The sequence below is a fragment of the Plectropomus leopardus genome, chromosome 14, assembly GCF_026936395.1.
Source record: "Plectropomus leopardus strain MGB_pleo_1.0 chromosome 14, ASM2693639v1, whole genome shotgun sequence".
Classification (NCBI taxonomy): domain Eukaryota; kingdom Metazoa; phylum Chordata; class Actinopteri; order Perciformes; family Serranidae; genus Plectropomus; species Plectropomus leopardus.
In genome coordinates, this window is record NC_142189.1 from 2,067,501 (window position 1) to 2,083,635 (window position 16,135).

The 16,135-nt window shown below is 40.9% G+C and overlaps 1 protein-coding gene across 2 annotated transcripts in view; it reads right to left on the reverse strand.

Moving 5' to 3' along the window:
• akap6 (A-kinase anchoring protein 6) overlaps window positions 1-16,135 on the reverse strand; it is a 213,072-nt gene that overhangs the window by 58,707 nt on the left and 138,230 nt on the right. For both annotated transcript variants that reach the window (XM_042501072.2, XM_088087262.1), the window contains exon 16: window positions 467-613. In XM_042501072.2, coding sequence (XP_042357006.2) covers window positions 467-613 — 147 coding nt within the window. The remainder of the gene's footprint in view (window positions 1-466; window positions 614-16,135) is intronic.

Consider the following 16,135-nt stretch of genomic DNA (forward strand, 5'->3'; position numbering starts at 1 on the left):
TCTGGGAAAAACGCAAATCTAATCTCTGATTAAGGCTCCAAAATGGCACTAAATGCTGAGACTGTTTTGTCAACCCGAAATATTTTGTTTGAAACATTCTGTCATCCATCCACATAACTTTATTTAATCGTGAAATCTCACACATCGTTCTCTTTTATGCACCTCAGTATAGATTCCAGCACAGAGTTAAAGGCCGTGGTGGCAGCAGGGCTCCTTAATTGAGACGACACTAATTATCTTCTTCATGTTCTAGATTAGATCAGTGCTGATTAGCCTAAAATTACACACACATACACACACACACACACACACACACACACACACACACACACACACACACTGTACCAACAGAAATATCAGTCTGATCCTCCAGATATTATCTCTGTGTTTGGCTTCTGTAAATCTTGACTGTGTATCGTGTGTGTGTGTGTGTGTGTGTGTGTGTGTGTGTGTGTGTGTGTTTTACCTCCAGCTGTCTCCATGTGTGTGTCAGGTTGTGTAGTCTGCGGTGGAAGTTCTCGGGCAGTTCGGTGCCGCTCCTCTTCAGAGACTCTGCTCGGCCCAGCAGGCTCGTCTTCCTGCTCTCCATCATCATCAGCTCAGCGTGGCTGCTCTGGAGACACACACAGGACACACTGCGTCACACACACACACAGGACACACCGCATCACTCACTCACTCTCTCACACTCTCACACTCACACACACACACACACACACACACACACACACACACCCACCCGCCTCTGAGCGGGGACACTTTTTTATATTTACAACAACTCCTTTGACAACTACCTACGTCTCTAGACTGATCTAGAGACACTCAAGTTTCGGATGATCATTTCGAATCATCATTTCCCAAAAATCTCATCACCTCGTTGGTTCTTCCACTTGTGATTTCATAATCAGAAGCAAATCAGAACGGTTTCTACAAACACTGATGAACTGAGTAGCACCTTTGTGGTTTTAAGGGCAGCTACATCCTCAAATTCTGCGACACAGCAGACGAGGCTACGCAGGGGCCGATCACACAGACGCACTCCAAAATCACCTCGGCCGTGCGTCCGGAATAACGGCTGTGGGCGCCTACGGAGCGGTGCTGTGTGCACGTACTGTGTGCATGTGGCCAAAGGTGACATTACCAGCAGCACGACTCCACGCCTTGAGCGGAAAAGTTGAAAATATTTGAACATTTACGCGTGCCAAAAAAACACCAGAAAAACTGCATTCATTAGCAACTAATTTGCATTCTAAATATTTTAATTTTCTGTGTGAGAAACATGATGGTTCTTGTCTTCTATAACATGTACTTAGTTTTAGTGAATATATTCATTTATATTTATTTTCTCCCGATTTCCACACATTAACATTTGTGTAGTTCTGTTTAAGCAACTCAAAGATCGTCAGATTATGTCCGTAGTTAAGTACTGAAATTTAAACACAGAAACAACTGCACCGGCTTTACACACTTGGAAACATAATTCGGGGAGTAAATATGTTTCCCAAAAATGTATCTGACATATTTTGTAGGCGACACGGTTGAGTTTAGCTTAGTTTGATGTTTTTTCCACCATGATTCTGGGTCTCGGCTGTTTCCTCTGAGCAGGTGTATCGAGTATTTGACTTTCAGGAGACAGATTTTTTTAGCAGAGTATTCCTTTAACGGGTCTTTAAAGAAAAGAACCAAACAAACAAAAAAAAGCAGAGCAGATCTTTTTGTTGTTGTTGTTGTTTGCAGCTCATCTCCTGATGAAATGTTTGAGGTAGGAGTTTTCGGCACATTTCACTCGCTGCTTTTGGACCACTTTAAAGGTAAAAGAGTCGCAGCTCCGCAGACGTGCGGGAATCAAACGCAGCGGAAGCACTTGACGGCAGACTGCAGAGTCCTTTCTGGAGAGATTTTTTAAGAAATGCTCCATTTTGTTCCACCAAGAATTGCTGAATATTTTCTTCCCCTCTGATTTATGCTTGTTTGAGCGCTGTGGGACACTTTCCCATTTATAACGTGTGTTTTTTACATAATTCATTGATATTAATTGGATTTACTGTTCATTATGAACTGATGCATCCTCATTGACTATGTGTAAGAGAAAACCAGTATTTTGTTTTATTCAGTAGTCACTTTTCTCCCCACAAACTGAATTCTGTCTGTCTCTTTCTGCTCGTCATCTTTGCAGTAACAGCTCAGCGGCTCTGTGATGCGGCACTCATCACTTTTGGTTGACTTCTTTCCTTCGCTTTTCATTCATTTGATCTGTGCTTGTTGCTTAAAGGGATAGTTTGGATATTTTAAGTTGGGTTTCATGGAGTAAATTAATCAATGTCAGTGTGTTACATACAGTAAAGGTCAGTCAGCTCACTCCCACTTTGGAGAAGCAGTTTGGAGTCTGACACTGAAGCCAAGCAATGTACTGCTGTGGACAAACTCAGCAACAAAACATCCTCTAGCTACCTAAAATAAAGTCCCATCTAAAACTGGAAATACTGCCACACAACTGAACGGCTCTGCGCACCAGTCAAATTGCACCAAAAGCAGGCATCACTAACTGACGGACCGCGGTCTGGATCCGGACCAAAGCTTCGTCCTATCTGGACCCGTGGCCAAGTTGTAATGAAATGTAAGAATGAGAACAATATTTTTAAGGATAGTGCTGGGCAATTAACCGAAAAATAATTGGAACCGACATTCAGAACCTATAGAAGGCTTTTATCTTGCCCATGTTGGGTGTTTTGGTTATTTAAAAATTCTTTTTGGGCTCCGTCTCACGCTCTCATGACACCGAGGAAAATCTCATGTCAAAACACAGCGAGGACAGAAGTGTTGAACAATTATGTGTGAAAAAAAATCTTTGACCCTCAGCCACCAGATTCTTATTAGTTCATTTTTGAGTCCAAATGAACATCCCTCTAAGCCATCTTCTTTATTAAGTTTATGACAACGAGACGGATGCAAGGTCACGGCGTCTTTCACCATAATAAGTTCATCTCTGAGTCCATTGAATGTTTTCCCTCAAAGTGTTCTTCAGAAATCGTGTCAATGAGAACAGAGTCACAGACAGACAACTTAAAAAACGTAGTGCCTCCAGCCTTCGCCATCACCGGCGTGGAGGCATAAAAACAGTCATTTTAGTTTGCTGAACACAGGAGCACCTGGTCTGCTTCCATCCGTGAGTTATTTTGTCTAAATGTAGATGTATGAAACACTCGGACTTTAGTTCCTCATATAACCCCACTTTAAAAGACATGAACCATCCATTTAACTTCTATTATCTCCGTCTTCAGTCTGTGCTCATTTTGTCCTGACCTGTGCTCTTTCTTCTCCTCTTTTCACACCTTCCATTCCTTTATTTTTCTTTGTCCCCTCTATCCTTCCTCTCTCTTCTTTCAGATCCTTTTTGCTTCTTCCTCTCCCTCCTTTTTCCTCAACTTATTTCCCATATTGCTCCTCTTTAAAATATTTCATTTCAGTTTTTTACATCTTGTCATCCGTCCCTCCACTGTCCTCTATGTCCTATTTTATCTCGAGTCCCTTCATCTTCTGCCGCTCTTCCTCCTTTTGTCCTTGTCTGTTCACTCGCAGCGCTCCCTCTATTTCTCAGCACTTTATTGTCTTTACTGTAACGCTCCTTCAGCCCTCCTCTTGTGTTTACTCCACGCATCCATCTTTTTCTCCATCACTCTCCATCTATCGCCCCTTTCTTCCCTCTTCTCACTTTGTTAGCGTAACTCTTCTTCGATGCCTCCATCTTTTTTTACTTAATTTCCCTCCTCCTCCTCCTCCTCCTCTTCTCTTTTCTCTTTCTCCTCTTTTCATTTTCTGCATCGATAGCTACTTGATTCTACTTTTCCCTTGTCGTTTATCATTACCGCCCGGCCCCATTTGAATATTTAAATGTCTCTTCTCTGACTGTGTGTGTGTGTGTGTGTGTGTGTGTGTGTGTGTGTATAAGTAGACGTATGCGTGTGTGTGTGTGTGTTTTTTTTTGCTGCGCTGTCATCAGAGAGGCGGCGGCCATTTTTCAATGTCGCCGATTCTGATGGAGATGCTATCGCTCGGCGCTTCACGGCCATCCATCCCCTTCACTTAGCTAATAGCCACGCCATGAGAACGAGGGATCGAAAGCAAAAAAAAAAGAGAGACGAGTGGAAGGTAAATATGTCGGCGCCGCACTCGTCTAACAGTCAGGAAATTATACGATTTATTCGCTGATGGCAAATATTGATTTAAAAAGGGGAAAGAGAGCAGGCGGGGAGGAGGAGGGAGGGACGTTGTTTTGTTGTTGTTGTTGTTGTTTGTTTGAAGGATGCCACTGATCCAAAGTCAAAGAAAAAGAGGGAGAGAGGGGGAGAAAAGAAGATAGACACGCCGATTAAAATGCATGAGATCCGAACTTTGAGATAAGTGCTGAGAGAGGGATCTTGGAGAAATGGGACGGCAGAGGGGAGGAGGGGGAGGCTGAGAGTGATGGTGTGAGGAGGGGGGAGGAGAAGAGGGGGGTGCATGGATGGCTAGTTGTGATGTATTCATGCCTCGAGTCAATCTCCATGCAAGGATGGACTGAGATACACAGGCCCGAGGACGGAGGGAGACGGAGAAGGAAGAGATAGAGTGTGTGTGTGTGTGTGTGTGTGTGTGTGTGTGTGTGAAAAAGAGACATACAGTAAGTAAATAGAGAGTGAAGGAGAGAGGACGAGCGGACGTCCACACTAACAAACACTGGAGACGTGACAGGGTGCCGAACACGTCGAGCTCCTTTCAGAAGTCACCCAGCGGTGCGACGAGCGAACGCTGAGAAAGGTTCATAAAAACGTCCACTGATGCAAGAGAGCGACAACCTGCTGACAGCCAATCATATCTTCTTATGGAAGTGAAGCACAGAGGTGATTTCTGACACACTTTACCACCAAACTTTCAACAAAAAGGCTCCCAAATTCTCTCTGAAGCTACCAGGACTTAAATAAGAAAAACATCTCTTAGGACTTTTTATTATGTGGCAGATTCATAAAGACTTTATGCTTCCACAAACCTGTGGTAAAGACTTATGTTTAGGCACTAAAAGCACTTTAAAAAAGATCATGTTCTGGCTTAAAATATTTGGTTTTGGTACTACAATTCTTTCCTAGAAACAGCGATTTTGTAAAATATAACCACTTTTCATGCCACTATCTCTGCTGCAAAACAGCGACAGGTTCACACAAACACAAAGTTTGAAGCCTAAAGAGTTGGGTCGCCCGTGAAGGTCTGAGAGTCGAAGCAGGGGGAAGAGAAGGAGCGCAACGATGCTGTAAAGTGTGCTTCATCTGTAAACACAGACATTATTTTTGACATGAAAAAAGAAAGTCAGAAACTCAACCATCAGTCAAAGACCCCGCAGTCGACTGAGATAGTTTTAAGTCGAGCGGTTGTTTTCTTGTTGTTGTTTTCTTGTTGTTGTTGTGTTCTGGTTTTTTCGGCTGGTCAGAGCGCTGAACGATGTACGCACTGCGACGTTTTGGTCACAGCAACTTAAAACGATACAGTCTCTGGATTTGGTTTCTATTGTATAATGTAGTGTAATATTAACAATTAACTAAAAATAAAAATACAGGATAACCAGTAACCAAGTTTACATTGTTTGTAAAATAATACATAAATTCTAAAATGCAAGATTTTTTTTTTTTTTTTTACTGTAACAGGAGCTCATTTTAGAAAAACGTCGGAGAAAAGGATGTGTTTTAAGATGTCAGATCGCGTCATGTGGACGTTCGTTGAATTTAAGTGTGAGTGTGAGACAGAGCGACGGGGATCAGGTCTCCTGAATCAGTTTCACTTTCTCTAAACCTTTATTTAACTAGGAGATAATCCTCTCCAACTCCTGTTCCTCCTCTGTCTTCTTTGATCACTTTCGGGGCTCACAGGAAAAATGTAAAGACCCCTCTGACCTCTGACCTCTTGTCTCTCTGTGTCTCTTGGATAATCTACCAACTCTCTCTGTTGTCGGAGCCGTTAAAAGTTTGTGTTGATCGGAGCATTTTCAGCGCTAAGATCTTAACGTACTGAAAATCTACTTTACAACAAATGCAAAGCAGCAATAACTGCTGAAAGAGTAAAATAATCTGCTGATATATTATTAGAAACATTCCATAAAACAAAGAAAAAACACTATTTTTCAACACAAATGTGGTGATGATTTAAAGATGCTTGTATCTGCTCATACTATGCATTACTGCAGACTTTAAATATTATTAGAACGCTTTTTAATTCACAAAAAAAAGAAGAAAACCAAAGATCTTCATCATAGTAAACCCTATAAAAGAGGCCACATTTGTCACTATGAATATGGGTTAAGAAACCACAAAAAGAGCTTTCAAAAAACAGAGAGAAAAGCGGGATAAACGCTTGACGAAACAGACGAGTGGGGGAGGAGAGGAGAGAGGAGGGATGGGGGGGAGAAAATCAACAAGCAATCATAAGTTTAATTTGGTCTCCATATTAATGAGCACGGAGCTGAAATGTCAGCAAAAATGCAGTCATACATGAAAAACATTTAATGCATTTTGAACATTAGTTTTTTTTCTCCCCCCTTCTCTCTTCTCGCAGATTCATCTTATCCGCCAAATGAGAGAAGTTTGTCGGAGGCTGCGTAACGGAACGATTTTGTCGTCGCGGCAACTAAAGTTCGGGGGAAGCGATAAGGATGCATCTTCATCCTCCTCCTCATCATCTTTCCTCTCCTCCTGTCTTATTTTTAACGGTTTCTCCGCTTTTTTTCTTTTCTCGTTGTCAGATGACATTTTCCCCTTTTTTCCTTCTTCGTCTTGCTCCTGGTTTTCCTCATTTCCTCTGTTTCCTCCTCGTCTTCTCCATGTTCACTTCCCTCTTCTTTTTTATTGAGCTCACATGGTTGATTCCTCCATATACAGTGATGTTAAGTATCTCCATTTCCTTGTTTCTTTCATAATCAAAACTGCTGCCTCAGGGCCGTAACCAGCATTTTAAAAATACAGAGATAACCCCAACCCCTCAACATTAATCGCCTATCTCCATGGTGATTACAGGATGATTACAATAGCAAGTTGCAGTAAATATATATTGGTAAAGGTAGATTTAAGAAAAGTTTAGGATTAAGAAAAAAAGTAGCATCCTATATTCCTGCATCGATATAAACCATGAAATTGTCAAATATTTCTACACATATTGAGCTGTGAAAAACAAACATCAATCTTTTACTTGATATTTATAAAGATATTTTACAAAGAGCACAATGTAAAAAAAAAAGCAAAATGAAGTTGCAAATACTTGTACTTGCTCAAAACTGCGAAAAATTCAGTTCGGCAGGGAAAAATGTATTTATTTATTGTTCAAAATGAGTCAATTTTAAATACTAGAATACTGGAATCAACATATTATATGTAAACCCACAAATGTATATAAAAAATAGCAAGGACATATTCACTGTGTCCATTATACTGCGAGCCTGACTTTACTAAAGACTCCTTCACAGTAACAGGACTGAACCCTGAAAGACGGAGGTTTGAACCATCTCTTAGTTTCTGTGAGTTTAGTTAGTGTACAGTGTAGTTTTGGAGATGTTTCGGTCCCCAGATTCAGCTGCTCTCAAGTACAAGTAGCTGCAGACACAGACAAGTTAGCTTGTCTGCTACATTACATGAATGTCACTGTCACATTAAGCATCCCAATGAACCCTGTACAAACTTTCAAAGTCTCAGACGCATTGTTTAATAATCACATTGAACAGCCGAATCTGATTCGACCGACACAATTCTGAGTCGGGTACAGTCCTGATCAAAACTGTGCTGGCAGCTGTGAGTACTACTACTAATACAGCTGCTGCAAGTATGTGAACTAGTATCACTGCAACTCATCAGAATCAGATCACAGGAACATGAGCACATGAGTAATATAGCAAAGTAAAGCAAGAAAGTTACCGACATAAACATACGGGGTTAATTTAAAGACTTAAAGAAAGTTACATACAAGTAAAAACTACTTATGCTGTATAACCTTTTTTACTATTGCGTGCATGTTAAGATGAATAAAAATGCTGCATAATGCTGCATTAACACACAGTAACAATGCAACATCTTTTCATTTCTCTGCTTTCTGTTGCACCTTTACTCCATTTAACTCTTTCTCCTCCACATCCACCTGCCTCTGCTGTTCTCTTCCGAAACAAAGTGTGTGTGTGTCTGTGTGTGTGTGCAGGAGATACACAAAGAGTGGAGAAAACACTGTATGCTCGCTTACATTTGTGTGTGTGTGTGTGTGTGTGTGTGTGTGTCTCAGTGTCTCCGGTCGAGATGGATGTTCCACCGGCTCTGAAAGAGCAGGAAGTGGCTCTCTGACACCCCATTTATACTGCCAGACACTTCAACCTGTGTGTGCGTGTGTGTGTGTGTGTGTGTGTGTGTGTGTGTGTGTGTGTGTGTGTGTGTGTGTGTGTGTGACATCACCCTTCTCAAACTGCCTCCAGTTTACAATAATTGCAATAATTACGTCTATATGTTTTGCTTCAGTTTGTTTTTCAAAGACATAATAGTCGACCGCATGTTTGTGTTTCCATTTCTATACGTCTGTGTGATGCTTTTACAAATTATAGCTATTACATTTCACTTTTACCCAACCAATTTCCAATCTCCTCCAACAAATGTTCACTCGTTTTTGTTATAATGACTTATTTTTGACGCAAAACTTTTCATTTAGCCCTCATTTATAGATTTTTACAACTTTGCTCTGTTTATATTTACACTGAATAAATAAAGTAATAACACAAAAAAACACACAAAAAGAATAATGGATATTGAAAACATTTATATTAAGGTTACACATTTCTTTGTGACTATACTTCAAATTTGCTTGTATTTTTAGGATATTTTTTGAGTTTTTCTGCCTCTTCTTGATGGTGTAACACTGAACTACTGTAAACCTTTGACTCGACATTTAAATCAAACTTAATCTCGGCCTTCTGTTTTGCTGAGAGTTTCTGGACGTTTCTCTTTCACCAAATTAAAAACCCTTCTGTTTGGACCAAAAGATGCAAAAAAAAAAAAAAAAAGCAAAGAGACTTTCTCTCTTTCCAAACGAGGCAACACAACAAAAGACCCCAGCAACATGTTTTAATTGTCACCATGGAAACCAGATGAATGAGCCCATTTGACTGGCCGGTAAAGACGGCCCGCCATTCAGCCTCGCAGCGAGTCACGTGTGTGTGTGTGTGTGTGTGTGTGTGTGTGTGTGTGTGTGTGTGTGTGTGTGTGTGCGTGTGTAGCTGGGAGGTCATTAGTACAAAGCGAGGAGGGTGAAATTTCTACCAGCCTGTTGAGATAGAGAGACGGAGAGCGAGAAAAGAAGAGAGAGAGGAGAAACAGAGTGCAACATGACAGCCAGTTGAATGAATGCACATACTAATAACCGTCCATTAAAAAAGCAAAAGGAAAAACCAATAAACAATCCCCTCGGCTGTCCGTGGATTTCCTGATTCACCTGAAAACGTCGCTTTAACTGCTGAAAGATGTGCTTCACACTCATTCGATTAAAACTGGGAGAACGAAATTAGGTTAAAAAGTTTTGGTCAAATAAATGATTATGATATGATAATATTAAAATAAAGAAAGGTGGTTTTGGTCATTTCTGGGTCAAATTGCAAGTTCATGTTTACATGAACGATTCTTTTTTTTTCCTGCGCGGCCCTCAGGACGAACTTTACAGTTTCAGCTCCTCAACAGGTGACGCCCAGTTCAGACCAAACATCTGGGGCCAGATGAGTTAAACTTTCAGACTCCGAGCCATACGCCACTGAGTTTAACAATACTGTACCGTCTTCACACGACAATGACGGTCTGGACTTCCATTCTAATTTTTGTCTTTTAAGGTTTTTTTTTACGGCTGGATATAATTTGTAGCATCTTAAAATCTGAATTAGGGTAGTGATCGTAAGATTCTTGCTACATTTCTAGTCGTGGTAAAACAGGAACAAAAACGTGTTTTTAAACATGTACTTAAGAGAGGGACAACTTACAGAATGAACCTTTTCATGATTTTAATCCAACATTTTGGTAACTTCATCAGGCTAAACTGATGAAGGTCTAGCTACCAAAACGTAGCATCAAAATCATTATTTTTACAAGTCAGACAGTTTTGGGGAATTTTTTCTGCAAAAAAACATAAAAACAGCAAGAGGGTCAAGACTCTGGAGCTGAACACAACTTACAGAAAAAAAATGTAAAATGATTTTAATGCAACATTTCGTGAGTTGAGTCAAGCTGAGACAGGAAAGTTCACACCGCTTATACTTTTCCCTGCGATGTCCTGAAAATGTTTCGTCTCCATGTGCATCTTTGGTCTGAACTGGGCTTCAAACTCCGACAGCAAACAGCAGCCAAATATTTTTAAATTTGAATTCTTTTTTTACATTGTGTCGCTTAATGAGCAGTGCAGCCTCTGGTACTCTGGCGTTATTCATTTACTTTAAATCTTTATCACAAGACCAAAATTTAACAATATATAAACCACAGAAATGTATAAAGAAAACACACACTGACTTGATTTCACACACTGAAAATATATTGATCATGATCACTATTAAAGTTAGTCATTTTATTTTCATCGGGTAAATGTTGATGGTCCAAAAAAAAGAGAGAGAAAGAGTTAGCGAGAGAGAGAGTGTGAGAGTCGGCAGTGAGGAGGTTGAGTCATACAGGCTGTGAGATGCCACCGCAGGTTGATGCCAGGTGACCTTTGACCCCCTAAGAACCCTGGGAATTCTTTCCTGGCAAGTCAGTGCCCGACGAAACAATACGAGCAGAAGAAGAAGAAAACGGAAAGAAATTCCAGAAAAATTCCACCAGAACTTCAGTTCGGCTCCGATCGCCGGTTTATTCTGTATTCTGGTTCCTGATTGGCCGTTTTCTCTGATCCAATATTCTCGAACGCTAACGAATCTCTTCTCATTATTCTCTTTGTATTAATAATTATAAATGAGCTGACTGCACGTTGCCAAAGGTTTTTTGTGAGTAAAACGAGGCATCGCTCTGTAACATCTTTCTATGAGCACAAATGTTTTTGTAGTTTTTCCTGCAGAAACACTGATGATCATAATGAAAACATGATGAATCAGAGAGTGACGCCTTTTATGCACGTCACATAAAAATCATGAGCTAAAATACTTCAGAGTTCTAAATCAGGACATTTTTTAAGTTTTATTTGGATCACGAAGTTTCTGATAACATCAATCAACAATCATGATTTCATATTTTCTGCTGCTCAAATCACGTTCAGGTTGTAGCTACAGGCAGAGAAAAGAAAAATCTTTGTTTTTTAGAGTCGAGGTTAGTGTTAGTTTAAGGTCAAAGGTCGCTGAATGAATTATGTCAGAGTGTCCTCATGAGTGTCCACGTACAAATGTGTGTGTGTGTGTGTGTGTGTGTGTGTGTGTGTGTGTGTGTGTGTGTGTGTGTACTGCTGACCCCATAGGAAGCTGGATGGATCACACTATTCAGGATCTGAACAAAGAGCGGCTTTATACTGAGAGAGAGAGACAGAGAGACAGAGACAGAGACAGAGAGAGAGAGACAGACAGAGAGAGAGAGACAGACAGGGACAGAGAGAGTGAGACAGAAAGACAGAGACAGAGACAGACAGAGAGACAGAGACAGAGACAGACAGAGAGACAGAGACAGAGACAGAGACAGAGACAGAGACAGAGACAGACAGAGAGACAGAGACAGACAGAGAGACAGAGACAGAGACAGAGACAGAGAGACAGAGACAGAGACAGAGACAGAGACAGACAGACAGGGACAGAGACAGAGAGACAGAGACAGAGACAGAGACAGACAGACAGGGACAGAGACAGAGAGACAGAGACAGACAGACAGGGACAGAGAGAGTGAGACAGACAGAGACAGAGACAGAGCATGTGCTGGTATGTACACACGTAGACACATTGCTGTGTGTTTGTGTTCCTTTGTAATATTGTTCTTTAATTTAGTTCCAGTTGGGCAGATCCAACTGAAAACAGTTATTAGTGACATTAAATATCAATAAAACTTACTGCATTTATTATTTAATGTTCTCTGTATCCTCCAGAAACAGGTTCTGTTTATTAAAACGACTCGAAATAATAAAAAGTGAACTGAAATTAATAAAAAGACGACAAGAGATCCTCCACTGTTCAGTGTGTCCTCTGAGTTTACTAATCATCTAAATGCTGTGTGTGTGTGTGTGTGTGTGTGTGTGTGTGTGTGTGTGTGTGTGTGTGTGTGTGTGTGTGTGTGTGTGTGTGTGTGCGTGCGTGCCTACGTGCATGTGTGAGTGAGTGTGTGTGTTAACTACTGACTTACAGTCTTACTGAAGTGGGCAGGTGTTGGTCAACAACACAGCCTCTGTCGTTGGCTTCCGCCACTGTGTGTGTGTGTGTGTGTGTGTGTGTGTGTGTGTGTGTGTGTGTGTGTGTGTGTGTGTGTGTGTGTGTATAAATGGAGTAAATGAGACAAACAAAGTCAGAGGAGGCCGAGTCAGTGCTCTCTTTTTACCTAAACCTCAGAGAGGACCAGCTTTTATTCCTAAATGTCTCATCTGATCTCGCTGCAGTGAGGAGTCTGCCTTCAGATTTGCTCCGTTTTTATTTTAATGTTAACTCGACACTCGATCCTGGTGTCTGTGTGAATTCAGTGTTTGCAACATCTTAAGAGCACAAATAGCGTCTTTACACAGCAGAGACGAGAGCAAAGCTGCGGACAGGAACACTGTCCTTTAAAAAAGCTGCTGGAAACACAGAGAAGAACATTACAAACACACGTGTTTGCTGCCTAAAATCTCACTGGAAAAACTGCAATGACTCTAAAAAACAAAATGTTTTTGTTGTGTATCAATATTGAGGAGTTGCCTGCAGCTTGGCAGGCGTCCCTCACGGTGTCACGTCATCCACCATCCCGTCCACCCCCTGATGAAATCAGGTCACACACCACGTCAGCTCAGAAATGTAAATGTACGAAAGCTACAAATGTTATGTCGTCTTGGCTGGCAGAAACGTAAAATGCCAACAGTTTCTGCTGGCAGCTTTCAACCAAAGATCAGAGCGACAAAAGATGCTGCAAAACTCTTTAAAAAGCCATCTCATCAAGTGAAAACTATGCCAGCGCAGAGAGAAGAGTTCAACCTGCTTTCAGTGTACCTCAGTTCATGGAAGTCTGACGCATGCTGACAAACTTCAATCACGAAAAATGAAATCTGACTTAAAAATATTTATTTGATTAAACTTAATTTGGTTTGAAACATTTAAATCTTCCTGCTGCACAGACAGATTTAAGGGACGTTGAGGAATCAATGACAAAAATCATTAATTCCTTAATAATAAATAAATTAATAAATCATTAATCATTAAGAATATTGTTAAGATTTAGAAGTTTAAAATGTGATAGAAACAGAGAATAATGTTAAAATTGAGATTATTTTAGCGACAGAATCGATGTTACAGTCGAACTATGAAAGTCAAATGTCACACATCTCACACGCTCACACTCATTACCTGCACATGTAAATCCACCAGGACAATATACGAATATTTAGCGTCTCTATGGGAACTGACAGAGTCCTGTCATCATCAGCACTCTCTCATTTCATCGCTCATTCCTTCCTTTCCTCTTTTCCTCCTCCTCCTCCCTCCAGTCCACCACAATGACAGAAATGTAATAGCATGGCTCTCGGCGTGTGTGTGTGTGTGTGTGTGTGTGTGTGTGTGTGTGTGTGTGTGTGTGTGTGTGTGTGTGTGTCCAGCAGACCGACCATGTAGCCTAAACGACAGACAATCTTTATTCTAATGAAGAAGGTGCCAAGGTCAAACGGAGAGCAGGGTGATGAATGGAGAACACACACACACACACACACACACACACACACACACACACATTCAATATGGCTCACACATTAATTGTGCATCAGAGCTTCCAGTCACTTTTTAACTGCAGTATTGTGTGTGTTGTCATAAGTCTCTCTCACACACACACACACACGCACGCACACACACACACACACACACACACACACACACACACACACACACACACACACACACACAGACACACACACACATTTAAAGGGAGGCTTTCCCCTTGAGATGACATTAAACATTATTCTCACAACACACACTTAAACAAACTGTCACAGGAAATAAAATCTGGAAAAAGAGAAACTGCAGTGTGTGTGTGTGTGTGTGTGTGTGTGTGTGTGTGTGTGTGTGTGTGTGTGTGTGTGTGTGTGCGTGTGTGTGTGCACGTGTGTATGTATGTGTGCGTGTGTGTGTGTGTGATCTACAGGTCTTATAATACTTTAAGACAAAGTGTCAACAACGATCATAAAGAGAAGAAAAGAAAAGAGTCGATTTCTTCTGTGAATAGTTAATAATGGTGTGTTTTGCTGTTCACGTGTTCGTCCTGGTGTTGAATGTATCTGTCAGTGTCACACGGAGCTGCTCTGAGGTTTCGCTGCTATACGGGTCGGCAGATTTGACTGTCAAAACAGACATTTTTGGCTGAAGCTGCAATATACATGTGTGCCTTATTATGAAGGTAACTCTGCAGTAACAGGCTAGTAATGATAATTTGATAACTTTGCAGCTTCGGCAGTGAAAGCAAACAAGTCTGTCCACTCACAACTAAATTCTCTATTTTATATGAGAGACTTTTATGTTTTTTTGGATTCTGAATCAATAGCTAGCCAAAAAAGGGACACTCAGTAGTTGTTGCTGAGGATTTGCAACATTTAGGAAAGGGCGCCATGTCATATGTCATGACGCACATTTTGGTTGACGGATGCAAAAACAGTTTATCAATGGATGTAAAGGCTTCTCATTTTTGACACCTGGAAAATGTCGGAATCACTGTGGGCCTTCAACAATGACACGGAATGTCACGTTAAAAAATGTTAAAAATATAAATGTGTTAAAAATGTTAAAAAATAAATGTTATTTGTTAATGTTATGTTATTGCAACAAAAACATAATAATATAATCATGTGGTTTCAGCATAAACCTTATTATATAATTTATAATTGATGTGAAAGATTTGATTCGTCTCAGTAGCTGAAAGAACATTTTTTAAAAAGGCAACGTTTGGTTTCTTATTAAGTAGCAAAGTTATGTCACATAGTGTGTGTTTTTGAGGTCTGGTGTGTTTACTTCATCATAAAACACACTTATGTTAAAATCCACATGTGCTCAGAGGACCTGAAAGAAGAACCAAACGATGACCAGCTCATCAAAATATTCGTCTAAATCGCAGCGTCCCTTCAAAAGAGGAAACAGTTAAACTAAAAAGAAAAAGCAATTTACTTCAAGTTCCTTTTTCAACTCAAGGAATCACTTTAAAAAAAACCCTGCCTGGTTTTGGTGGAAAACTTTTAAACTAAAAGTCTGATTAGTTCAAATTCTTTCGCTGACGTCGGTCGTTTTGTGAGACGAGCCGTCGCTTGTTGTTTTGGAGCGAAAAAACTCTGCAAACATGTTTACAGCCAACCTTGGCCTGACATTGGCTCCACGCTCGTCATCAAACTCCACTTTTATTCCTGTATGAGATTCCTGCTCGTCCCTGTGTGAGCGTGTGTGTGTGTGTGTGTGTGTGTGTGTGTGTTAGCGTCAGGTTTCAGTCAGACGGCGTTCCTGGGAAGCTGAAGGAGTCTCAAGAGAGAAGAGATACGGAGAGATACAGAGACGGAGAGAGAGAGAAACGGAGGGAGAGAGAGAGAGAAAGTTGGCGAGATGCTGCTGAGTCGTGTCTCTTTGTTCTAAAGCAGATATATCCCCGACTTTATCAAGACTGACAGAACAAACGCACAGGAAACAGCCTCCCACAGGACACATAATCCACACACACACACACACACACACACACACACACACACACACACACAGATGAGAGAGGCAGAAAACACACTACGACACACTGAGGTCTGAAAGCATGAACACACACACACACACACACACACACACACACACACACACACACGAGGAAACTAACAACATTTGAGAAAGTGCAGAGACACGTGTGAATGTGAACACACACACACACACACACACACACACACACACACACACACAGAGGTGAGAAAGTGAACACACTGAGGTATGATGATGTACACA